The sequence below is a fragment of the Arachis hypogaea genome, chromosome 19 (assembly GCF_003086295.3).
Source record: "Arachis hypogaea cultivar Tifrunner chromosome 19, arahy.Tifrunner.gnm2.J5K5, whole genome shotgun sequence".
NCBI classification, from domain to species: domain Eukaryota; kingdom Viridiplantae; phylum Streptophyta; class Magnoliopsida; order Fabales; family Fabaceae; genus Arachis; species Arachis hypogaea.
Window position 1 is genome coordinate 20,617,686 of NC_092054.1, and position 26,151 is coordinate 20,643,836.

Genomic DNA, 26,151 nt, shown 5'->3' on the forward strand with positions numbered 1-26,151 from the left:
ATGAATGTTTAGAAATTGATGGCCTCACCGACTCAGTTGCCAGTCTCTGCCTGACGAACGGCTTGCTAAACGAGGACTTTAGAAAATACCTCACTACCAAGCCCGTCTGGACCATGCAGAAAATTCAAAGCGTGGTTAAAGAATACATCAACGATGAGGAGGTAAGCCAGGTCATGGCAGCCAACAAACAGCAGCACTCGAACCCCCCAGCACGGCAGGCCCCTCAGGTCGACAGGTACAGGGAAGCTCCTAGGGGGCGGAACCCCGGCAAAACAATCAAAACAACTCCCACGAGTAGGCAAATTCACAAACTACACGCCACTCACGGCGCCCATAGTGGAGGTCTACCAGCAGATTGCGAACAAGGGAATCCTGTCCAGACCTAGACCATTGAAAGAGAGAACAGGAGGAAACAAAAGTCTTTACTGTGATTACCATAAGGGGTTCGGTCACAAACCCAGGACTGCTTTGATCTCAAAGACGCTTTAGAGCAAGCCATCAGGGAAGGAAAGCTGAACGAGTTCTCCCGACTCATCTGAGAACCAAGGAGGCGAGAACGAGAACGCTCTGAGGAGAACTGCAGCCGAACTGTCAAACCAAGACAAGAGCCCGCAGGGAACGCCGACAACCCCCAACTTTTGTGGTCAACATCGTGGTCGGATGAGATAGCCCTCCTAAGTCCAGATCGGCAGCAAAAAAGGATACCCGGATCCTGTCTATCTCGACGGGAGGCCTCGCCATTCCTAGTAAGGGATCTTCCATGATATCTTTCGATCCAGAAGACCAATGGTTTCATGATCTTCCTGAAAACCCCCCATGGTAATCACAGCAATGGTAGGAACATGCTTAGTCAAGTGAATCCTCGTCGACACTGGGGCCGACTCCAATATCCTGTTTAGGAATGTATTCGACACCATGGGACTCAAGGAATCCGACCTCAAGGGCCACCAGCACGGGGTCATGAGACTAGGCGACAATTATATAAAACCCAACAAGACAATCTCTCTCCCAATCTGCCTAGGAACCGGAGACACCAGGAGGTCGGTTATGGCGGACTTTGTAGTCCTCAGAGACTCCACAGCCTACAACATCATTCTAGGGAGAAAGACCATCAACGAGTTCTCAGCTGTGATATGTACTAAATTCCTAACGATGAAGTTCGTAACGAACAAAGGAACCGTTGGCTCCATTAGGGGGGACTTAGAAGCGGCGGTCGCCTGCGACAACGGTTGTCTCTCCCTAAGGAAGGAGTCTAAGAAGGCAGTCAGCGTGTTCTTGGCAGACCTGGACGTAAGGATGGAGGACAAGCTGAGGCCAGAACCAGAAGGGGACATGGAAAAATTCCAGATAGGAATGTCGGCATAGCGGTTTACCTTCGTAAACAGGAATCTGCCTCACGAACTCAAGGGCCCCCTCATGGAGGTCGTAATGGCGAACAGCGATCTCTCGCATGGACACCATCAGACATGCCAGGCTTGGATCCCGAAGTCATGTCTCACTAACTAGCCGTCAAACCGGACACCAAGCCAGTAGCCCAACAGCAAAGAAATATGTCCCAAGAAAGAGCCGACGAGGTGGCCAAGCAAACAACTGGGCTACTAGAAGTCGGATTCATCAAAGAGCTCGAGTACTCAACGTGGCTGTCCAACGTCGTCCTCGTAAAAAAAAAGCCAGCGAGAGGTAGAGAATGTGTGTCGACTACTCCGATTTGTACAAAGCATGCCCTAAATACTCCTTCCCCCTCCCCAACATTGACACCTTGGTGGATTCGGCAGCAGGATATCGCTTCCTCAGCTTCATGGACATGTACTCTGGCTATAACCAAATCCCTATGCACCGATCTGATGAAGACAAAACAGCGTTCATAACGCCAGGGGACACCTACTGCTACAAGGTAATGTCATTCGGACTAAAGAACACAGGAGCCACCAACCAAAGGCTAATGAGCAAGGTCTTCCACGACCTCATCAGTAAAACGGTAGAAGTTTACGTCGACGACATCCTGGTGAAGACAGCAGAACCGAACAGCCTTATAGACAACCTCCAAGCTGTCTTCAAGGCAATAAGGAAATTCAAGATGAGGCTCAACCCACTCAAATGCGCATTTTCCATGGAAGCAGGGAAATTCCTAGGCTTCATGATAAAACGCAAAGAGGGGTAGAGACCAACCCAGACAAGTGCGAAGCCGTCCTCAATATGACAAGCCCAGGATGCGTCAAAGACGTTCAACGACTCGCTGGGAAACTTACGGCTTTGTCCCGATTCCTCGGAGCCTCGGCAGAAAAGGCCATCTCATTCTTCAATCTAATGAAGAAAGGGATCGCCTTCGAGTGGACCCCGGCGTGCGAAGAGGCATTCAGCCATTTTAAAAAGATACTCTCGGAACCTCCCGTGCTCAGTAAACCTAGAGAAGGAGAACCTCTGTACCTATATCTGGTGGTAACCACACAAGCCATGGCAGCAGTCCTTATCCGAGAAGAAGACAAGACTCAGCACCCAATATACCTCATCAGCAAGGTACTCCAAGGAGCGGAGCTGAAGTACACCAAACTGGAAAAATTGGCTTAGCCCTACTAACCTCGTCCAGAAGGCTAAAGCAATACTTCCAAGGGCACGTAATCATCCTAAGAACTGACCAGGCCATACGACAAGTCCTCCAGAAACCTGACCTTGCAGGGAGAATGATGGCATGGGCAGTAGAGCTGTCTCAGTATGACTTGCAGTACGAACCCAAGCAGGCAATTAAAGCCCAAGCAATGGCTGACTTACTAGTAGAAGTCACGGGGGAAACAGCTGACATACCAAGCACACGGTGGAAGCTCTACATTGACGGAGCATCCAACCAAATGTTTGGAGGTGCCGAAATCATCCTCGAGAACTCGGTAGGAGTAGCTTACGAATAGTCGATCAAGTTCGATTTCCTAGTCTCCAACTACCAAGCAGAGTACGAAGCACTGATAAGAGGACTAATCCTAGCCAGAGAAGTTGGAGCATCAAGGGTAGAAGTTAGCAGCGACTCCCAGGTCGTCACCTCCCAGGTAAATGGCAGCTACCAGGCCAGGGACACACTACTACAAAAATACCTAGAGAAGGTAAAAGAGCTATGCAAAAGCTTTAAGGAAGTCGTGATCCAGCATGTCCCTAGAGAAAGAAATGCCCGAGCAGACCTCCTCTCCAAGCTTGCGAGCACCAAACCCGGAACGGGAAACAGGTCTCTAATACAAGGGCTGGCAACTGAACCAGCAATCATCTTGTGCACAACCCAAATGCCAAGCCCCCACTCATGGATGGACCTTATCCTCCGATACTTGGAACACGGTGAAGCCCCCGAGAACGAGAAAGAAGCACAAGCCACCAAGAGAGAAGCTCCCAAATATGTGATCATACAAGGGCAGTTATACAAGCGAGGGCTCCACCAACCCCTACTCAAGTGCCTACGCCCCGACCAAATGGACTACGTCCTAAGCGAAGTCCGTGAGGGGTGTTGTGGCCACCATATCGGGGGAAGGTCGTTAGCAAGAAAGATTGTCTGGGCAGGATACTATTGGCCTACAATAATGTCGGATGCTCAGGAGTTCGTCAAAAAATGCAAAAAATGCCAAGAAAACGCCAACTTCCATAAAGCCCCACCCGAAGAACTCAGTTTGATGATGTCTCCACAACCTTTCGCCCAATGGGGAGTCGACCTCTTAGGGCCATTCCTACCTGGGCCAGGACAAGTGAAATACTTAATAGTAGCCATAGACTACTATACCAAATGGGTGGAAGCTGAACCACTAGCCAGCATATCTTCAGTAAATTGTCAAAAGTTCATGTGGAGGCAAGTACTTACCAGATTCGGAATCCCATAATCCATCATATCGGATAATGGGACACAGTTCACCGACAAGAAGTTCAAAGAATTCCTCTCAGGACTAGGAATCAAGCAAAAGTTTTTCTCAGTCGAGCATCCCCAGAGCAACGGCCAGGTAGAAGCAGCCATCAAAGTTATCTTAAAAGGGCTAAAGAAACGACTTGAAGGGAAGAAGGGCTCATGGGCAGACGAGCTAGCCTCAGTCTTATGGTCTTACAGAACCTCCCCCCCAATCATCTACCGACGAAACCCCCTTCCGACTCACATACGGGGTCGACGCAATCATCCCATTCAAAATAGGGGAGCCGAGTCCAAGGTTACTCCTTGGAGGAGGAGACGAGGCAATCGAGAAGGACCTGGTTGACGAAACAAGACAGATGGCACATCTGATAGAGACGGCAATCAAGCAAAGGATAGCCTTAAGGTACAACAACAAAGTGCTAAAAAGAAGCCTCGAGGAAGGTGAGCTGGTCTTACGACGCAACGACATAAGAACGCCAACCCCAGGAGAAGGCAAGTTGGCCGCGAACTGGGAAGGACCTTACAGGGTAAGAGAAGTCCTCAGAAAGGGCACCTACAAGCTAGAGAGGTTGGATGGAAGCGAGGTACCGAGGACATGGAACATGGCAAACCTAAAAAGGTTCTACTCATAAGAAGAAGCGACCACATGACCTAACAACCCCGCTCCCTCAACACTTTAATTTCTTTTCCATTTCTTTTTTTACTTCCATCTTTTAATTATAGATTACATCATTCCTTTGTTTTAAGTTTTATATATGCATATGCAGTAACTTTGTCTTTCGCAAGATATACGCCAATACAACAAAACAGCAAAACGACGAGCGGTCGACCTAAAAAGGTTCTACTCATCAGCAGCAGTTTCACCACGAGAAGCATTCAAATCTTTCATCAAAGAGAGGTCCCGCTCTACCAACTTGTTAATCTCTTTGGCATCCTCCTTCACCTTCTCCTCCTGCTCAGACAACTTCTTCTTCAGAGACTCCTCCCGAGATCTCGAGTCCGTCAGATCCTTTTGGGAGCTCCGAAGTTTCCCCTCCAAAACATGAATATTTTCCAAGATAGGTTCCACCTTCTTGGCAATGGCGGCAGCTCGGAGAAGGCTGCGATAAATCCATCTTACTTGGCCTGAAAGGTCGGCATCTCGTAAAAACTCCTCGGTACCAGGGAGCAATTGGGACTCAATGAAACCCCCAGCATCGAAATTCTTTTCCATGACAGAAAGAGCCTTCCCTGAGTCCTGCTTTCTCTTCTTTGGGGACTAACGATCTGAAGATCGTCATCACCAGACCCCAGACCCTCCTCCTCAAAGGGGACCTCCTCCTCAACATTTGGGTTCCTCGAAGTGTTCTCAGGAGGGACCTCAGCTGTCTCTACCTGCCCCTGGTCAGCCCCAGCGACCTAACCACTAACCTCGCCAGCGACCTCCTGACCATGATCCACCGAAGAAGTCGTCGAAGAGTCCTCATCACTCCCTTGAATGAGGTTCATCAGATCAGCCATAGTAGTCTTCCCACCAGCCATGGAAACTACACAACAAAAACAAAATGTGAGCAAGCGGAAAAGTGAAACACTAAGTAAAATACAAGAAAACAAAGAAACTTACCAACATACGACCGACCGATCTCCCGATCCCCCATAACCATATGAGGATTAAGATTTTTCTCACCAAAAATGGCCAACAAGATGTCGGCAATATTACGCTCTTCCGAGCTCAACCAATCATAGGATATTTTGATTAAGTAATCAGACCCCGCACCAAAGCTCCAATAGGTCGGGATCCGTCTCTCTCCTTCGACAATTAGCCAAAAAGGTTGATAGCCCTCAACCGGTCTGACTTTAAAGAAAGTCGACTTGTAACCATGAAAGGAGTCCTCGAAGAGGCCAAAGATCCTACGACCTTGCTGAGCCCTGAAGGACATATACCCCTTTTTTGTCTTCCCCTCCCGAGAGGGATTGGTAAGGAGGAAGAGATAGAGGAAGACATGCACGGAGGTCGGGATCTCCATATACTCACAAACCATCTCAAAGCAGTGAATATCGGCCCAGCTATTCGGGTACAGCTGCGACGAGCAACATCGCACCGATTTAACAAACCCATCCCAAAGGGGGAAAACGGAAGGCGAACTCCCAGAGTAGTAAACATGGGTCTGTAAACCCATAACCAGTCGACCACATGAGGAGACACCAATTTTTTTATGGCATATGCGTTCCCGGTCAGCAGGAACGTAGACCTGATAGAACGCCTCCTCGGGACCCCCTCCACACAAGAGTCTAGCCTGGCGAAGTTCATGGAGGCTCTCTCGGGTAACCCCGGATGGGGTATCCTTCACGTCGGAAGTAACCCAGGCATAGTGGTCAACGAAGTCGGCTAGCGGCCGCTGAGCCATGTTTGGAATCATAGGACGCTTGGCCATACCTACAGCAGGGGCACCACTCAGTCAGCACGGGAGGTCGGGAACCCAAAAAACCAGAAAAGCAAGCTACAAACTCCCTGAACCACCCTCTATGCACCCTTATACTAACACTGAGCCTAGGCAAAAGCTAAGAAAATACCTAGTGGCGCCCCCTCTAAAAGAAAACACAACCAAAACAAGCAAAAACCCAGGCATGCATAAGGAGAAACGCACAAAGGGAAAGCAAGCAAGGAAAACCATAAACACAACATACCAGGGAAAGTCGAAGAAATAGTCCGAAGGTTGAAACAGCAACAAAAACTGGGAGAAGATTGAAGCAGCAGCGAAAGCAGAAAAGAGAACGGAAGCAACAGCATTATGAGAAAATAGAAGAAGAAAAGAAGAATGGAGTAATAAGGAAGTTATAAAAATAAAAAGAGGGCAAAAAGCGTAACCGTCGAGGAGGAGCGCCAAAAGGCAGGGGCACAATCATCATTTCACGCGAATTTCAAATCATGAAATGATGGGCATTTAATACCCAGTGCGGAAGCCAAGGAGACAGCACCAGCGAAGAAGCGAACCAGACACGCATGAGGAATACGAACGCCATCAACGAGCTTCCGAGAAGAGGAACACATCTCGACTCGGCGAGTAGGACAAACGCGCCCAGCCACGAGCTTCGAACCTCAAGGCTGGCACGTTGGGGGCACTATTACGGACCGCCATGAGTTCAGCCCAACCGGTCGACGGTCGGAGCCCCACCTCCGACCCAAGCCGAATCCGTCCCTCACAACAGGGAAAACCCGACAGGTCGGTTCCCAACACCCGACTCAAAGCGCGCCCGACTCGCCAACTGGGCGGCCCAAGTCACCACGCCCAACGACCGGTCGGGTCGGTACCCTCGGGGCAGCACCCAAAGCCCCGACCCGGAAAACCAGAACGACCTGCTCCCCCCACGTGGATCAGGACAGCTCATGGAAGCTCCCTGGCCAGTGGGCTAGGTCACCTATGGGCCCATCCAGCATAGTATATAAGGGAAGAGGCCAGCTCTTCCCCCAAAGGACGTAACATCTTACCTAATTTGGCTATCACCTCATACGGACACTGACTTGATCGTCGGAGTGTCCTTGCAGGTGGCCACACCCTCCCCCCATCCACACCACCTCCGTCGTCGTTAGCTTTTCGACCCGCATCTCCACACCGGCTCCAAGTTAGCCCAAGGCCTCATCCGCTCATCCTCTCATTGTCCCCCGACCCGTCGAGCACCCGAAATCACTCAGGCCCCAAACAATACTTTTATAGGAATAAAAGTTTATGTGACTGATGAGAAGGAGTTTATTGGAGTTGATTGGACACTCGAGAGGAAAATTTATCATTTCCAGAAATGAGTTCACCAATTCAATTATTTTTCTTTTGCTTTTTCTCCCTTATTCATTAATTAAATTATTTTCCTTTAGATTTTTTCCACCTGCATCCAACAGATTTTCATAAACTTTCATGATATTCTATTTGAGAATTTTAGTTTTTATTTTATATCAACTTTTAAATGAAAATTTAGCATTAGGCATTCATATTCTTTTGTTCTTTGACTTTATTTAATAATGTTTTGAATACTAATTGAAATAAAAAAAATATTGGATAACTTTATTTAATAATGGTACAGGTATGTTGTTCTCAACAACTCACTATCATTTTCGCTGAAGCAAGCTGTGCTTGTGTAACTTTTAAGTTGTACGTGTATGGTGCTAAGTGTATATGTTATGGTCTTCAATAGAACTAAGCATTTATGATTGAGTAGAGATGGGTTCTGAACATCATTTTCCACTTTTTTTGCATATATTTGGAGCCAAATTGTCTGAAGGTGTTTTCGTTGGCTCATTTCTCTCCATGTCATCAACAGCAGTCGTATGTTTTTCATGTTTCTCCAAACCAAAAAATATTGTATATCCAGGTATTTTTTTTGGTTGACCGTTAAATGATAACTTGTTAGATTTTCATAAAGTAATGTCTAAGGTTTGACTTGTCCATTTCTTAGTCCTTGTTCAACACTTGTATATTCAGGATTGCACTGTGGGTTTACTATGTTGCTTTCTCTTACGCTCTGCATGGATAAGAAAACCATATGCTAAGTTTTCCTTTATTTGTGTGCCATTCCATATTGCTTTTCTAAAACAATTCAAAGCCTAATGGCCTTGTCTAACATCTGTTTATACACAGTTTGTTAGAGTAAACAATTAGTTGTGATTCTATGCATTTTGTTAACTTTCTTTAATATCTTTCCAGTGCAGTGATAATCTCGGCCTTGGTCTTGAGGTGGGTTTATTTATGGTTGCTGTTATGGTTTCTACAACAAATTTTGCTCAACATACTTTAGATCAAGTATCATTCTCGTGTTTATTTACTTTTTGTTTTTGAATTGTGAAGTTCATTGCAGTTTTCTGATTATGCTTTCACATTATATATAGGTGGAACCAATTCAAAACCTATTTACAACTATTTTTCTCTGGAGTATTGGAATGCTTATGCATGTGCAATTTCTATGGAACCATGTTGATATCTTGCTGGCCATTATATTCACTTCCATTAAACATAGTGGAAGAAGATTTGATGTACATAGGAATATGAATTTTGTATTCTTTGAGGAAGGTGTATGTAGGTAATCACATGCCAGTCTTGTTTGTCGCTTACACTGGTTTGCTTACATCATACCTTAGTTAGCCTAATATTTGCTGCCATGAATTGCTGTAGCTAAAATGATTCAACAAAGTGTTTAGAAAAGAATTCACCCTATAACTTTTTTCTGTTTGAAGGTTGTTCTGTAACATGTAAGAACCCGAATGAAGATCTTGGTTAATAGTTACTGACCATTACTTCAAATTATTGGTGCTGTAGCTCAGCTAGGGTTTTCGTAATTAGGGTCTTGTAAAACAATCCAACTATGCATACACTCTTTATTATAGACATTCTTTTGATACTAATATTTTATTTTAGTTTGATAATACGATAAACTTGTTTATTTTTTAAAATATTATAAATGTTCAAATACAAGTTAGATAAAAATTTGTATTCATTAAATTTATATTTATTTTGTATGAAAACAGATTTTTTTGCAATGAAAAAATCTAAAAAAATCCTATTTTACCTTATTGATGAATTTACAGACAAATTTTCTGTCTGTATTTAGAGTTTGAAAATGCTTTCCCAAGACTCTAATTACCGACAAAAAATCTGCCAGAAAATCTGACGCTAGTTATCGATAGAAAATCTATCAGAAAATCAGACGGTTTAAGCAAAATGGAAGTGATGATTAATACGGAAAAATCTGTCAGAAAATCTGACCATTTTTTAGCGAATGGGAGACCATTACCGAGGGAAATTCTGTCGGTATCGGAAAAAAATCTGTCGGTAAATTATCGACGGAAAAAATTTGTCAGTAAGTAATTTCCGATGAAGCTTCTATAGAGGGACAAAACCGTCGGTAATTTCGTTGATAACCAAAAATCCGTCTGTAATGAAGACCAAATCTGTCTGTAAATCCATCTGTAATAAGCAATTTTCTAGTTGTGGTTTAGACGCTGACACGTGTCCTTTATTGGCTGACGTGACTTCTGACGTGGCAAACAATTGGACTCTCCCTAAGGTTTTTTAGTGAGCTCTTTCCAATTTTGCCCTTTATTTTCTCATTTTTTTTGCCCTGAATTTGCATTTTTTTCTCCTCTCTTCGATCTCTGTATCTACTATTATTGAAATATCAGATATTTTTGCTGCCACAGACAGAAAGGGTAAATTCTGTCAAAACTGTAACCGTTCTGGACACCTCTTCTCAGATTGTCCTTCTATTGAATGTCGCAAAGGCTAACAAAAAAGTCACATTAGCTACAATTATCCACAACTATTCTACCATTATTGCAAGCTCTCAGGACATTTGATTACTAACTGTCCTACTTGTCTACCACGTCCTGATCAACTCAAAGTATCATTCTCGTCCTAACTTCTCCAAGAATGTGTCTACTTCTACTGATGCTGCTGCTACTGAATCTACTAACTCTGCTCCTCTCAACATGTCTCCTATCTCTTTATCTGATATTGTATTTCTTCTTAAGCATCTTTTCTCCCTTTCTGGTAATACTCCTACTGCTTGTTCTACTCCTTCAGGTAATTCTACATGGTATTTTGATTCCGGTTGCTTTCATCACATGTCTCCTTTGCATCATCTTTTCTCGTCTTTGTCTACAACTACAAATGCCCTTTTTATCAATACTGCTGATGGTTCCCTCTTGCATGCGACACACAAGGGTTCTATTTTTCAGTCAACTCTTAATCTCCCTGATACTCATTATATTCCAAAATTGAACTTTAATCTTATTTCTATTGGTCAACTTGTTGATCTCAGTTTTGATGTCAATTTTTTCATTTCTAGTTGTCGTGTACAGAATCATCGCACGGGACAAATCATCGGGACTGGACGTAAGATCGGAAGGTTGTTTGAACTTGAGAATCTTCATATTCATCCTGTGTCAAAACTCTGTGTTGCTTCTTCTCCGTCTACCCTTTACTTGTATCATTATCTTGCCCATAGCTCCTTAGGAAAATTACATCCTCTTGTGTTTCATAGAGTTTTGGGTCAGGTTAATAATGAGTCTTTTGATTCATTTCTTGTCAAATTGTCAAACAACCTGCTTTATATTTTCACAATAATTCATCTCTTGCATGCTCTCCTTTTGATCTTATCCATTCTGATATTTGGAATCCTACTCCCACCGCTTCTATGGGAGGGGCTCGATACTTTGTCATTTTCATTTATGATTATTCATGCTTTACTTGGGTTTATTTGATATCTAATCGCCATGAGCTACCTCAGATTTATATTAACTTTGCCACTATGATTAAAACTCAGTTTTCCAAGGTCATTAAAGGTTTTTGACACGATAATGCTATGGAATACCGTGACTCCAAACTTTTAACCTTTCTTGTAGAACATGGTACTTTGTCTGAGTTTTCTTGCCCTGGTACATCTCAACAAAATGGACGAGCTAAACGCAAGCACTATCACATTCTTGACTCTATTCATGCAATGTTTATTTCTTCTTCGTGTCCTGAGCGTACTTGGGGTGAAGCTGTTCTTACTGCTGTTCATGTTATCAATAGACTTTCTTCTTTTGTCCTTGGTAACATTACTCCCTTTGAGCGTCTTTATCATACCTCTCCAGATTACAGTTCTCTTCGAGTTTTTGGTTTGTGTCTATTTTGTTCTTCTTTAGCCTCATGAACATAGTAAACTTGAACCTCGGGCTCACATGTGTTGTTTCCTAGATTATGGCACTAAACACAAGGATTATCATTGTTGGGATCCTCTTTCTAGACATATTCGTATATCTCGCCTTGTTGTATTCTGAGAGCATCACTTATTTTCTAGGTTCTCCTCATTTGAGTCCATTCCTCCTCTTTAGTCACCATTTTTTACCAACCCTAATGTTGATCTTTCTCCTATTGATGATTCTACAGGTTTTATCTCAAGTCAACCTTTACAGTCTCCTACTCTTCTACCTTCTCCATCTCCTGATGATTCCAGACCAGACGATGATCCTGCTCCTGCTGTCATGCCTTCTCCTTCTACTCGTTCTTCTAGGATAAGAAATCCACCTCCTCATCTTTATTATCATTATTTTTCTACTATTCTTCATCACACTATGAACGTATGTCATTCAAAGAAGTATCCACAAATTCAAGTTGGTAGCAAGAAATGCAGGAAAAAATTCAGGCACTTGAAAAAGCACACACTTGGGACTTAGTTGATCCTCCTTCTAATCAGGAAATTGTGGGTAGTAAATGGGTCTACAAGATCAAGACTTGCTCTGATGGTTCTATTGACCGTTATAAGGCACGATTGGTTGCTCAAGATTGTACACAAGAGTATGGTATTAATTATGAAGAGACTTTTGCTCCTGTTGCTCGTCTCACATCTGTTCGAACTCTCCTTGCCATTGCTGCGGTAAAAAAAATGGTCTCTAAGTCAGATGGATATGAAGAATGCTTTTCTTAATGAGGATTTGAAAAAGAAGGTCTATATGAAACCACCTCCGGGTTATCCTTGTCCTTCTAGCAAAGTCTGTCTCCTTCGTAAGGCACTTTATAGTCTTAAGCAAGCTCCTCGTGAATGGTTGACAAGTTCAGCACCGCTATATGTAATCTCGGTTTCACTTGCAGCCCTCGTGAGAATGCTCTCTTTATTCGTAAAAGTGAACATGGAGTTGATCTTCTGCTTTTGTATGTTAATGATGACATGATCATTACTGGAGATGATGTTGATGGTATCTCTGATCTCAAAGCATCCCTTCACCATACTTTTGAGATGAAAGATCTTGGTTCTTTTAGTTATTTTCTTGGTTTAGAGGTCTTATCCATAGATGAGGGTATCTATCTCTCTCAAGCTAAGTATGCTTCAGATCTTGTTGCTCGCGCCGGGATTATAGATAGTCACATTGAGTCTACTTCCCTTGAGCCTAATGTTCGATTTATCCCTATAGATAGCACTGTTTTGGATAATCCTACTCTTTATCGACAGTTAGTTGGAGGTCTTGTCTGCTTGACTGTCACACGACCAGACATAGCCTATCCAGTTCATGTTCTTATGCAGTTCTTGTCATCTCCTCGTAGTATTCACTATGCGGCCGTTCTTCACATTATTCGCTACATCAAAGGCACTCTGTTTCATGGACTTCATTTTTCTGCCCATTCATCTTTATCCCTTCAGGCGTACTCAAATGTTGATTGAGCTGGTGATCCCATTGATCTTCGTTCTACTACTGGTTATTGTTTATTGCTTGGTGACTCTCTTATTTCCTAGTGAGCCAAGAAGCAAATGTTCACTGCTCGCTCCAGCACAGAAGCTGAATACTGTGCTCTCGCTGACACCACTGCTGAGGTTATCTCGATTCGTTGGCTTCTCGAAGACTTGGGTACTCCTCAATCATTCCCGACTGATGTTTTTTGTGACAACCGCGGTGCTAGCTAGACAGATTGTCCATAATGATGTTTTTCATGAACGCACCAAACACATTGAGATTGATTGTCATTTTGTTCAACAACGTCTCTTTATTGATGTTGTTCGTCTCATAGCTATTGAAACTCTGGATCAGACTGCAGATATCTTCACGAAGGCTCATCATCTTACTCATTTTCGAACTCTAGTATCCAAACTCAAGATGGTATCTTTAGCTCCCACTTGAATTTGCGGAGAGATATTAGAGTATAATTAGGATCAATTAAGATCAGTTAGTATCATTTATATGTATATAGCATAAATGTGTATTTATTGTAGGATTTTATGCTTTTATTGCTTTAATTCTTCTAAGGACCTATGTATACTCTTGTATATTATACCTTTCGATTCACACTTAATAATATATTTTTTAAATTACTCTTTTATTTTTAACACTAGTTAACTGATTATTCAAAAAAATAAAAAATGTTGTACCACTAATTATAAACCTTTTGTGGGACGCTTTTTCCAGGTTGCTTCTTTCTCCAACAACCACAACCTTGTCTTATTATCACTCCACCTTACTGTTATATAATTTTTTTACAAGTGTAATTTTAATACAGAAAGTAATTAGTATTATAAGTATTTTATATATTCATTCAATGTAAAAAAAATCATCTGGCCTTTTTTTCTTTTAAATAGCCCTTTAAATAGTATATGAAAAGACAGTTACACCAATAATATATATATATATATATATATATATATATATATATATATATATATTGCTAAAACAGTAAAACTAAACAATTTTCTTGTAACACATTAATATAATACTACAAATCTCTTTTTTAATAAAAATTGTTATACAAAAAACTACTTTCGACTTTGAAGTTTGAAAACTATATAAGTACATAAAATTAAAAAAAAAATGTATATATAAATTCTTAATAATAAACTCAAAACAGATTGTTTGCTACTTTGCTCCAGTGCCTCCTTTGCCAATACTCAACCTTACTCCAAACCCTGAATAATTGCTCTCTCTCCGTGCCCTTCGAACCATCCAATAATATAATTCCGACACCACTGCTCTTCGTGTTGGAGGACCCATCTATAATACAACATCACGTCGTCATTTATTGTTTGGACACAAGAACCTATATAATTTTTTTAAAAATAATTTATTAAAATAATACTCAAAAATTCAATCATTCACAAAAAATAATTTTAAAATATGTTAATGACAGGGACGGACCCAGTAGCAAAGAAGAGGGGGCACTTGCCCCCACAGTGTTTTAATTTTTTTTTTTAAAATATAGTTATATATAATATGTCCCACTTCAAATTTTAAATGACTCCATTATAAATAAATTAAACTCAATTAGCTAAAGTTTTAAATTTACTTTTTTTATTTCTCTATCATTTTGATTATTATTTAACCTAATCAAATTTAATTCTTGTGTCGTCACTCCTTTATTCCCTTAAGCCCTCTTTTTATTTTTATATTTTCAACTTTTTTTTTCTATTCCTTATCTAGTGGTCATCTTTTCTTCATCAAAAAATAAATTTTAAATTTTTTATGTTTTTTATATAGTTCTCCATGACCTTATGTATCTTTCAATTTAATTGTTTCTCTTTTTGATATTTTCAATTGCAAATTTTAATTCAAACAACTGTAGTTTAGGTATTAATCTAATATTTTATTTTCTTCGTAACTTTATATATTTTATTTTATTTTCGATTTATTCATTTTTATTACTTATTTTTATCTTTTGTTCTATTATATGTACCTATGTTACGTATAAAATTTTAAAATAAATTGATTAATTTACTAATTTAAAATATATTTTTTATTTTTAGAAATAGTAATAGAAAAATATTTTAATTACAATACATAATTAAACAGATGTATAAAATCTTTCATCTAACATTATATCAAAATTAAATTAAAAAATATATAACAAATTTAATTATTTTAAAAAGAAAGAAAGAAAAAATTGTGAATTATGTTTCTGTTATTTTATATAAACATACTTTTCGTATACAGATTTAATTTTTTTAGTATTTATATATAATTCTAGTTTCAAATTATAAATATTAGTGTATCATTAGGTGCTAATATACTAATTAATTCAGTATTTTATTATTAAATGTGTATAAAAATTAGTTAGGATAATAAGGTATTTATAATTTAATTAAAATATTTTAAGTTCAAGTTTTAGAAATAAAAATGTTTTTTTATAAATTATATATAATGAATAGTATTTTAAGAATGAAAGTGTTCACTAACTCTTTAATTTTTATATCTCTATATAATTAATAATATTTAATAAAATTTATTTTAGTATATATATATTTTTGCCCCACTCCTAAAATTTTCTGGGTCCGTCACTGGTTAATGATAAATAAACTTTTAAGAAATTAAAAAATAGGATAAAAAAATTAAATATTAGATATATATTTTAAAAAATAATTTTAGATATTAAATTTTGATATAAATTTTTGTAAACATTATTAAAAAAATAAAATCGTTTTATTCTTAAATTTTTAGTAGTTTTATGTCAAGTAATTTTAAAAAAAAAATTATTGTGAATAATCACATTATTTTAAAAAATAAAAAAAATCTAGAGATTAAATTTCGTTCTAAATTTTTTTGTATATTTTTTAAATATTTATTCAAATATTACCACAAAAATTCAGATAATATAGATAGGTCGTTTGTTAAATATGAAATTTTTTTGTCATTTATAAAATATAAGATTTATTGATTATTTTTATCGTATTTTCAAATTATTCAGGGTTGTTTTGTTAATAACATCTTTTAGAGACCTTTTAATAAGCGTTTGAATCTTTCGGATACTGAATTAGTAGTTAACTCTTTTTTTAAAATAAAAATATAATATTCATCCAGAATTATTTAATAGTCATTTTTTATTATCTCAATATATTTTATAATGTAAATTATCTTTATATAAAGTTAAATTGTTATTTTAAATTTTGGTAACTAGTATGTTTTAAAATTCTCCATACTCTTCTCACAACTATTATGATTTTCAAAAGCATGTTTATTGTGAGAATATATCTCAGTTGAAAGTTGAAACCAGTCAAGTTATAAGGATACTGATAGTTCTGATACAATTAATAATTGGACTAAATTTCTATAGTAATTTCTGATATTTATAAGTTTTAGGGGTTAAGTACGATTTCGATCTCTAAGGTATAGGTTGGAAATTTTTTTAGATTCCTAACCTTTTTTGCATACAAAATCGTCCCTAAAGTTTAACTTAATTTTAAAATCGTTATTTTTATTTAAATCTTAAATTTTATTTCCAAATTACCCCTAACCAAAAAAATTATAAAATAAAAAAAAAAGAAAAAAAAGAGAAGAGAGTTCTGGAGTTAAGAGAGAAGCAGAACCACGAGGAAAGCGAGAAGAAAAGGGGAAAGGAAAGAAGAAGAAGGGGGAAGCACTGTTTCTACTATACTTATCCTCGCTAGCTCGTTGATCGTCGCTGCTCCTTGCCACTCACCGCTACTCTTCGTATGTCATCGCTGCTCTGCTCCTCGCCGCTGGTTCGCGTCTGCGCCGCTGCTCCTTGTCACTGGTCCTCCAGAGGGTTTCGATTCTGTTTCTAATTTGTTGATTTTTTTAATTACATTATTGTTGAATTTTATGCTTTTTTTTTTGTTAATTACATTGTTGATTTGTTGATTTTGTTAATCACATTGTTTCTGATTCTGATTCTATTGATGTTGTTGACTCTGATTCCATTCTGATTTTATTGTTCTCCTGCTTCTGATTTTGATTCTGTTTTGATTGTTGCTGTGCTTCTTATTATGATTCTATTTCTTTGATTTTATTGTTATTGTTCTTCTAATTTCATTGTTCTTTGATTTTATTATTCTTTGATTTCTTGTGTTCTTCTGATTTCTTCTGATTGCGCTACTGATGATGAAGAAGAAAAGATGCTGCTATGATGGAGAAGAAGAATTGCGTATTTTGGTCCGAAGGACGATTTTAAAACCAAGTTAATCCTTAAGAACGATTTTGTATGCAAAAAAAGGTTGGGACAAAAAAAAATTTCGGCCTATACCTTAGGGACCAAAATCGTACTTAACCCTAATTTTTACTATTTTAGTCTTTTATATCCAAAATTTATTGTATTGGTTCTCGAGATTCAGCTCTAGGCACCATATTAATCCTTGGACCCTTTTTGACGTATGTTTGACACATGGCTAAACAAAATTGTTTTATTTTGATGCTTAAACAAGACAAAAATGAGGTCATTTTGAAAAAAGAAAAGAGATAAAACGATTTGCACATCATATGAATTTTTCTTGGTTTTTCGTTTTTGCCTTTTTTTTAAGCATCGAAACGAAATTGCTTAATCTTGTGTCCACAGTAGCAGAGCATCCTCAGTATTTTGTTTGCCGACTTAGCACTAGAAAAAATTCAAAAGACTAATATAGTGCATGACGTTGGATCTCGAGAACCAATTTCACTACAAAAAAAAATGCTAAGTGCTGTCAAAGTTACCGTCGGATTTACCAAAAAAAATTCGTCGGTAACCTGTTTAGCGGCGAAATAAATCCGACCGTGTAAATTAAATTAGAAATCGAAAGAACAATACTGATGAACATTATAAATTGAGCTATACTAATACTACTACATTACATAAAGAATAAAAAATACCAAACTATTTATGATATTAACAATTAATTAATTTATCGTCTACAATATCAACCATACATTGTCATAAATTAAGCCAATACAATAGACAAATCAAACACCAATTCATAATCAATAAAAATTTTATTGTCAACTATTATTAATATTAATCATCTGAGATCATTTTAAAATTTGAAATGCAAATAAGTTTTCTTATTTACCCAAGGTTCAGTCTTGATTCTTCAATTAAGTTTGATGGAACTTGATCTGTCAAGTTGTTATTTTTTAGAAATCTGCAACAGTCAAAGAGAGTCTAATAAAGAACTTAAAACAAAAAACTGCACCGTCACCATTAACATTCAGTCATAAGTTCACAAACCCTACATGAACCAAAAACCAAGCAAACACCAAAAGCACCCAAACCATAAAAGCTTTGCAGATCTATTCACCAAATCTAAAATCCACAACATCAGCCAAATACAATCATATACAAAATCAATCAACCAGCCACATCAAACAGTAATTGACATTCAGCCATCATTAATCCAGAAACATAATTTAAATCAGAAACATAACTTAAATCAATAATTAACTCAGAAAATAAACAAGTTAAGATCAACTCTGACAATTAACGACAATCAACTAATTAACTCAGATAATAATAAATTTAAAAAATTAATAACAATAAAAAATGAGTCAATAATTACCTCATAAAATAAAAAAGTGAATATTAACTCAAAAATTAACAACAATCAACTACAAGAATAGAAATTAGAACAATACAGTTGGGGATCTTACACTTGTAGAAAAGTAAACAGAAATCAAAACAATAAACAGAAATCAGAATAATAAACACAGAATTATCAAAACAAAATTCAAAATCAAAATCATAAACAAAATTTTAAACATAGAATAATCAAAATAGAATTTTAAAAAATCATAAATCAAAACAGAATTAAAAAAAAAAACTAAATCTAAATTAATACATGAACTAAATCTGAAAAATAGTTAAATTTCTAATACAGACATCCTAATTGCAAATTTTCTAATAGGAACAAGGAGAAGGACAACATACCTAGAGGGAGGAATGAGGTAGCTCCGGCGACACAAGAAGCAGCGGTGACAACAATGGCAGCAGTGGCGGAGCGACGAAAACGACAGCATAGAGTGACCAACACGACGTAAGGAGTCCACGTAATCTTTGAACGCTGTTGGTAGTGGTCGACGATGATGGAGGGGCTGTTGGAGGTGGTTTGTGGGGGAGAGCGAGTGAGGGAGAGAGAGAGAAAGGAGAAGGTTAGAGAGAGAAGGAGTAGTTCAGAAACGAGAGGGAGAATGCTCATGATTCGAATTTAGGACAAGATTACCGTTGAATTTACCGGCAGAAAAATCCGACAGTAATGCTTTGGGAATGACCAAAATGCAGCGTCCCACTAATTCGAATCCGCCGGTAAATTCGACGGCAATGATCGCGCTAATTTTTCTTTTTTTCCTCCAATTATTACCGCAAATTTATCATCAAAAAGTCAAATCTGACAGTAATTTTTTTACCCGACGAATTTATTGCCAAATTCGCTGGTAAATTCGTTGGTAAACCGCCGCTAATATTCAACACTAAATTCAATAGTAAATTTGACAGTATTCATTATTTTTCTTATAATATTTGGGAATTTAGTCCTAATAATTGAGTTTAAATTAACTAAACAATTCTTTGTTAGTGGCAGAATATAATGACCTAAAATAAGACTAATTCAAAAAGAACAAAACTGAAAGTTAAAAATAAAAAGTAAAATTTACTGTATTAATTTTTTCTTGTTAATTTATAATCAATGATTATATTATATAAAACAATAATATTTTAGAATATTTTCAAAAGGTACATTTTAACTCTATTTATGAATAAATAATTATTTGTAACCATCAAAAAATTTGATCGTCCACAAAATTGACTACAAAAAAACTAACATAATGTTATATGAATCAAAGATAAATTATATTTGACAAAAATATCCAAATATTAAATCTTTACTTATTCGATTAAAAAGCACATTAAATTCTTAAAATACTATTACTATCATCATCTTCAACCTCTTAAAGATTCAACCCGATTGCATTAAAAAATAAGCATTTTCTTGGGGATAAAAATAATCACGTCAAAATCAGAGCAATAATGTCAAAGAATCATAGCAGAGTAAGAGAAATAAAAAAATTTTAAACCGTCATCGACGAACAGTTAAGCACAAAATATGATTATCTAATTCATCTCTGAAAGAAAAGAAAGAAGAAAGGGAATGAGAATAAAATAGGCTTGGATCACAGTAACAACTAAATAGCAACTCAAGTTTTGGAAAAGATAACAATAACAATGAAAATAGAAACTTATGCCCCGATAGATCTGATGAGAAAATAAGAAGCAAAAGGACATAAAATAGCCAAAAGAACACTTGAATGAATATTTCTCCGGTGTGCGTAACAATAGCAGACGCAACAGCAGGAAAGGAAAACGGCAGCGAATCTAGGCATCAATTAAGAAAGAGAAGAGGGAGGAGATGAAGGGAGACAAATATGGATGTATAACAGCTTCATTATGCTTCTACTTGTTAGACGGCGACAACAGTTGTGATCTCTTTTGTCGTTGCCTTTGCCACTTCCCTTTTTTCTGCTTCTTTTTCCCTTTCCTTCAGTTTCTCACTGTTTATTCTTTGCTTTCGCTATGTCTCTCATCCCAACATCCCTTTCTCTCTCTTCTTTGTTGTGGCAAGGACAACCACTACAAGAAAAATGCCGAATACCATTGGATTTAGTGTCAGAGGTTAGCGGCAGGTTTACTGGCGGATTTACCGGCAGATTTGGCACTAAATTTGTTCGGTAGAAAAGTTACCGTTGGATTCAATTTTCCAACAGTAAATTCGTCGGTAATAATTGAAAGGAAAAAAAATTTGGCGCGATCATTACCATCGGATTTAGGGAGAAAAATCCGACTGTAAGGTAATTAAATAAAACGCACCATTTTTGTCACAAGCTATGCATTACCGGCAGATTTTTTCGATGGTAAAATTGACCCTAAATTCAAATTTGCGAACATTTCCCTTCCATTTTTGCAACATCATTAACCTCACTTCTCTCCCCTTTTCCTTTTTCTTTCTCTCTCACCGTCAGCCCCATCGCCACCATTCGCTGCCATTTCGTTGTTGTTAACTGCTTCCCACAACTCCAGCCATCGTCGCCGTTGAGGAGCGTCCACCTGGAGCTTGTTTCTGCCATTGATGAGCTTGTTTCTCTCCTGCGAGTTGTTGCCTCCATTGTTTGCCACTGTTGCCGCTTGCCTCCGTCAGCTGTGATGTTACCCTCGTCCTTTATTCATGTATGTCTTCTTTTCTTCTTTTTTTGACATTGTTGACATTTGCTAAACCCTAACCCTACACTTCTCATCTTCCAATTTTATCATGTTAATTAGTTTCTTAGTTTCTTTAGATTTCATTATGATTCTAGATTTGTAGATTAATGATAAAATGTTGGTGTTTAATGTAATTATCAGAGTCCGTGATTCTTGAATGCATTAATTTATGAAAAAGTATAGGGTACCAACATATTATTTACCAATTTCTGCCAACTCTTATTTATAATTGTGTTTCATGGAAGTGTGTTCGTGGATGTGTCTAATAATTTATATATTTTAAATACATATATAAAGAGACACATCCAGAAAATATATCTATAAAAACATTTCTATTAAACACAGTTATAAAAAAGACATTTTTATTAGACACATCCACGAACACACTTCCATGAAACACAATTATAAATAAGAGTTGGCAGAAGTTGGCAGATATGCTGTTGGTAACGTAGTGGAACCGTTAATTTATTGATATCGAAAGATTTTATCTTAAATTTTTTATATTATTATCAAAAAGATTTTTTATTGATTGTCTTCAATAAACTCATTAATTAACATTAAATAAGTGAAACCAAGATTAACGTTAATTTTATATATATATATATATATATATATATAATCAAATTAATCAATTCAATCAATGATTCAACAGTTGGATAAGCAACTCAATGATATAGTATTTTAGTTGAGTTAATTATCAATTCGATTCTAATAACTATATTGCGAAGAGACCAGTCTAATTCTAATTAATAAATATGCTAATGAAAAGAGTAAAACAATTGAGCAAAGCCACAACAAAGGTTACATGGTACACAGCCAAATATGACAATAATTTTCTGTATAAATACATCCACTCACACATTGACCATCATTCATATATTAAACACACATAACACTCTTCCTTTAGCTCATTGAAACAAAAACCACAAAACCCAAATATGGCTATAGATTTGTTATCCCCTGGCTTAATTCCAACCATAGCAACAATATTAACCACTTTCGTGGTCGTCGACATCCTCCTGCGCCATATTCGTGGCCGCCGGTATAATCTGCCACCAGGCCCAAAACCATGGCCCATCATAGGTAACCTAAACCTCATTGGATCCCTTCCTCACCGGTCCATCGACGATCTCAGCAAAAAATATGGGCCCATCATGCATCTCTGGTTCGGCTCCCACCCTGTAGTTGTGGGTTCATCCGTAGAGATGGTAAGATCTTTCCTCAAAACCCATGATGCCGCCATAGCCGGCCGACCCAAATTCTCCGCTGGAAAATACACAACCTACAATTATTCCAACGTATTATGGTCCCAGTACGGCCCATACTGGCGGCAAGCGCGAAGAATGTGCGTAATGGAGCTCTTCAGCGCAAAACGCCTCGAGTCATATGAATACATAAGAAAAGAAGAGATGCGCAATCTGTTGAGTGATCTTGCCAACTCTACTAACACAACGTTGTTGTTGAAGGACCATCTTTCAACAATGAGCCTCAATGTCATAAGTCGCATGGTGTTTGGGAAGAAATACTTGGACAAATCGGAGAACGCGATTATATCCCCGCATGAATTCAACAAGATGCTAGAGGAGTTGTTCTTAATGAACGGTGTACTTAACATAGGGGACTTCATCCCCTGGGTTAACTTCTTGGATTTGCAGGGATACATAAAAAGGATGAAGGCTGTGGCTAAGAAGTTTGATAGGTTTATGGAGCATGTGTTGGATGAACACATGGAGAGGAGGATAGCCGTAAAGGATTATGTTGTTAAGGACATGGTAGATGTGCTTTTGGAGCTTGCAGAGGATCCTAATCTTGAGGTCAAATTTGAGAGGCATGAGATCAAAGCATTCAGTCAGGTACATACTCCCTTTATCTCTTTCTCTTTCTCACGTAAATAGTAAAAATCACTGCATGTGTATTAATTTATTTTTAGTAATATCAAATAAGTCTCGATTCTTTACTACTTTTTTTCTTGGCTTTCTTTTTTCGTTGTTGTTCACCAAAAAAATACTAGTCTCGATTGTCTCTTCACTTCTTCAGCCAGTTAAATGGTAAAAACTAATTTAATTTATGATTGTATTTTTTATGACTAATTTGATATATTAATCTTTTAACAAATTAATTAACGCACGTGTGATTTTTCAATCACTATTTTTAGCATTTATTCTTTATTTTTTTCTGTACAAGTCAGCAACAGTCCCTCATTTATTTCCTTTTAGGGTACCAACATATTATCTGCCAACTTCTGCCAACTCTTATTTATAATTGTGTTTCATGGAAGTGTGTTCGTGGATGTGTCTAATAATTAATATATTTTAAATACATATATAAAGAGACACATCCAGAAAATATATCTATAAAGACACTTCTATTAAACACAGCTATAAAAAAGACATTTTTATTAGACACATCCACGAACACACTTCCATAAAATACAATTATAAATAAGAGTTGGCAGATGTTGGCAGATATGCTGTTGGTAACGTAGCGAAACCGTTCCAAAAAATAATAATGGACTAAAACGGTAAAACAATAATGGACTCACTTTATCTCCAAAAAATAAAATAATATATCTTTTTAAATCAGAACAAAATTACAAAAAGTAACCAGTTAGCTACATGCCACTAAGTCATATTTCAAATGGTATAATCTCTCTATATTTATTTAAAGGTCGCGAATTTAAGTCTCCTTATCTTTGATAACAAAAAAAAAATTAGCTAAACATTATAGTTTCTGCTAAATCGGCAGCAGCCGGAAGCAATATTTTTAAGTTAAAAATAGAGAATTAATTAGAAATAGTTCAAATAAAAACTAATATAAAATATATTAATTACATAATATTTCTTTTAAAAAAATTGTGCAACTTTTTTTAAAAATAGAATTGATCGTATCACATTTGGAACGATTGAAATTGTGGCCAATATATATTTTTATTTATTGGTTATTCAGAGGCTGATTAAATCTAGTATCTTTTGAAGCCGAGTAACATTTGCTCAATGCAGAATTTTATTTTTTTTGACAATGATACAATAAAAAATTAAAACAAATTAGTATGATCACTGTTCATGCTCAACACGGAGTTGAGTATGCCAAAATAATAATTAAAAATTCAGGTAACGGTTAATAACCGAAAGCGGTTAAATAATTTGACTAAATTTTTATTTAACAGACTCTTAATTATTAACACTATAAGTGAAGTTGACTACACCCGAGTTCTACCGAAATAATAATATATACTAAGATAATTACTTAATAATATAATGAGTTATGCTACTTGTACACTAAAATCAGCTACTAAAATCAACCATCAGTATAAAATACATGCTAGAATATAAATACACATTGAAAATAAATTAAACCACACATATATTTATACACAAATACATTTGTGGCTGATTTTAGTGGCTGATCTTAGTGTATAAATAGCATTTCTCTAATAGGATTTCTTACGACAACCTATCTCATTACTTGCACCTTTGATATTAAATGTTCGAGTGAATAACTTGTTGATCCACTTTAATATATATACTTATCAGGATTTAATAGCCGGTGGAACGGAGAGCACTACAGTTACTATAGAATGGGCAATCTCGGAGATATTGAACAAGCCAGAGATTTTCAAGAAAGCAACAGAAGAGCTAGACAGAGTAATAGGAAGAGAGCGATGGGTTGAAGAGAAAGACATTGTTAATTTACCTTACATTAACGCCATCGTTAAGGAGGCAATGAGGCTACACCCTGTGGCACCAATGTTGGCGCCACGGCAAGCCCGCGAAGATATTAAGATCGACGAATACGATATCCCGAAAGGGACACAAGTGCTAATCCATATTTGGACCGTTGGCCGAGACCCCAAGATATGGGACAACCCAACTGAGTTTCAACCGGAGCGATTTCTTGGTAAGAATATTGATGTGAGAGGCCATGACTACGAGTTGTTGCCGTTTGGTGCTGGTAGAAGAATGTGCCCGGGTCATCCTCTTGGACTCAAGGTGATTCAATCAAGTTTGGCTAATTTGTTGCATGGCTTTAATTGGAGACTACCTGACAATATGAAGAAAGAAGACTTGAATATGGAGGAAATTTTTGGGCTTTCAACCCCAAAGAAATATCCTCTTGAAGTGGTCATTGAGGCTAGACTTCCTAGCCATCTTTATTCCATCTGAGTACTAGGGTTAAGTGTTTTGGAATAATTGTGAGCTTTGTGTGTCTTTATGAAGTTTAATTTCATGATGTCCCCCTCCAAAGAAAAATAGAACTGCTTTTGAGTTTTGACCATATTGTTAGTATGAATGTTTAGTATGATGTAACCTTTATCTAAATTCTATGCCTTAATTCAAAGGTAAATACGCTAACGCACACTATGGATTTTCTGTTAGAATTTTTATTCTAATTGTGGTCCAATTTGTTAATATAGAAATTAGTTTAGGTGGTGTTGTAATTATTCATTATTATATTAATAATTGGTCTGTTTTTTTATGGAAAGAACACGACTATTCATCATAAACTTTATAAAATTTGGGTTCCAATTCTGATCATAAGAACAAAAAAAATACACCTTAATTTCATCTGACTCTCTGTGATTCAAGAATTGGAAGTTTTAAATTAAATCAAAAAATTTATTGGCAATGATTGGAGATACAGTAAGGTTTTATAAAGAAATCTAACATGTGGTATCAGAGCAAAATTGTCTCTGTCTTGCCATTTCAAAATTTAATTAATGTACACTATTTTGATAAATTATTTTCAAAAGAAGAATGTATAGTATGGATTTTGAAATAAGTAAAAAAATTATTGAAATTAAAGTTGACGTACCATAAGAAGAGGGAATAATAAATA

At 37.1% G+C, this 26,151-nt stretch overlaps 3 protein-coding genes across 3 annotated transcripts; all 3 read left to right on the forward strand.

Annotated features, from left to right (window-relative positions):
• Positions 1–2,684: 2,684 nt before the first annotated feature.
• LOC112778067 (uncharacterized) lies at positions 2,685–3,851 on the forward strand. The gene is made up of 2 exons (XM_025822434.1): positions 2,685–2,856; positions 2,944–3,851. The coding sequence occupies exons 1-2, from the start codon at positions 2,685–2,687 to the stop codon at positions 3,849–3,851; spliced, it is 1,080 nt and encodes a 359-aa protein (XP_025678219.1).
• An 8,573-nt stretch (positions 3,852–12,424) lies between these two features.
• LOC112778068 (uncharacterized mitochondrial protein AtMg00810-like) lies at positions 12,425–13,042 on the forward strand. The gene is made up of 2 exons (XM_025822435.1): positions 12,425–12,534; positions 12,643–13,042. Exons 1-2 carry the CDS (start codon positions 12,425–12,427, stop codon positions 13,040–13,042), a joined length of 510 nt encoding a protein of 169 aa, XP_025678220.1.
• Positions 13,043–22,185: 9,143 nt separating this feature from the next.
• On the forward strand, positions 22,186–25,659 carry LOC112780105 (trimethyltridecatetraene synthase-like). The gene is made up of 2 exons (XM_025824444.3): positions 22,186–23,168; positions 24,849–25,659. The coding sequence occupies exons 1-2, from the start codon at positions 22,254–22,256 to the stop codon at positions 25,476–25,478; spliced, it is 1,545 nt and encodes a 514-aa protein (XP_025680229.1). The 5' UTR covers positions 22,186–22,253; the 3' UTR covers positions 25,479–25,659.
• The last annotated feature ends 492 nt before the right edge of the window (positions 25,660–26,151 follow it).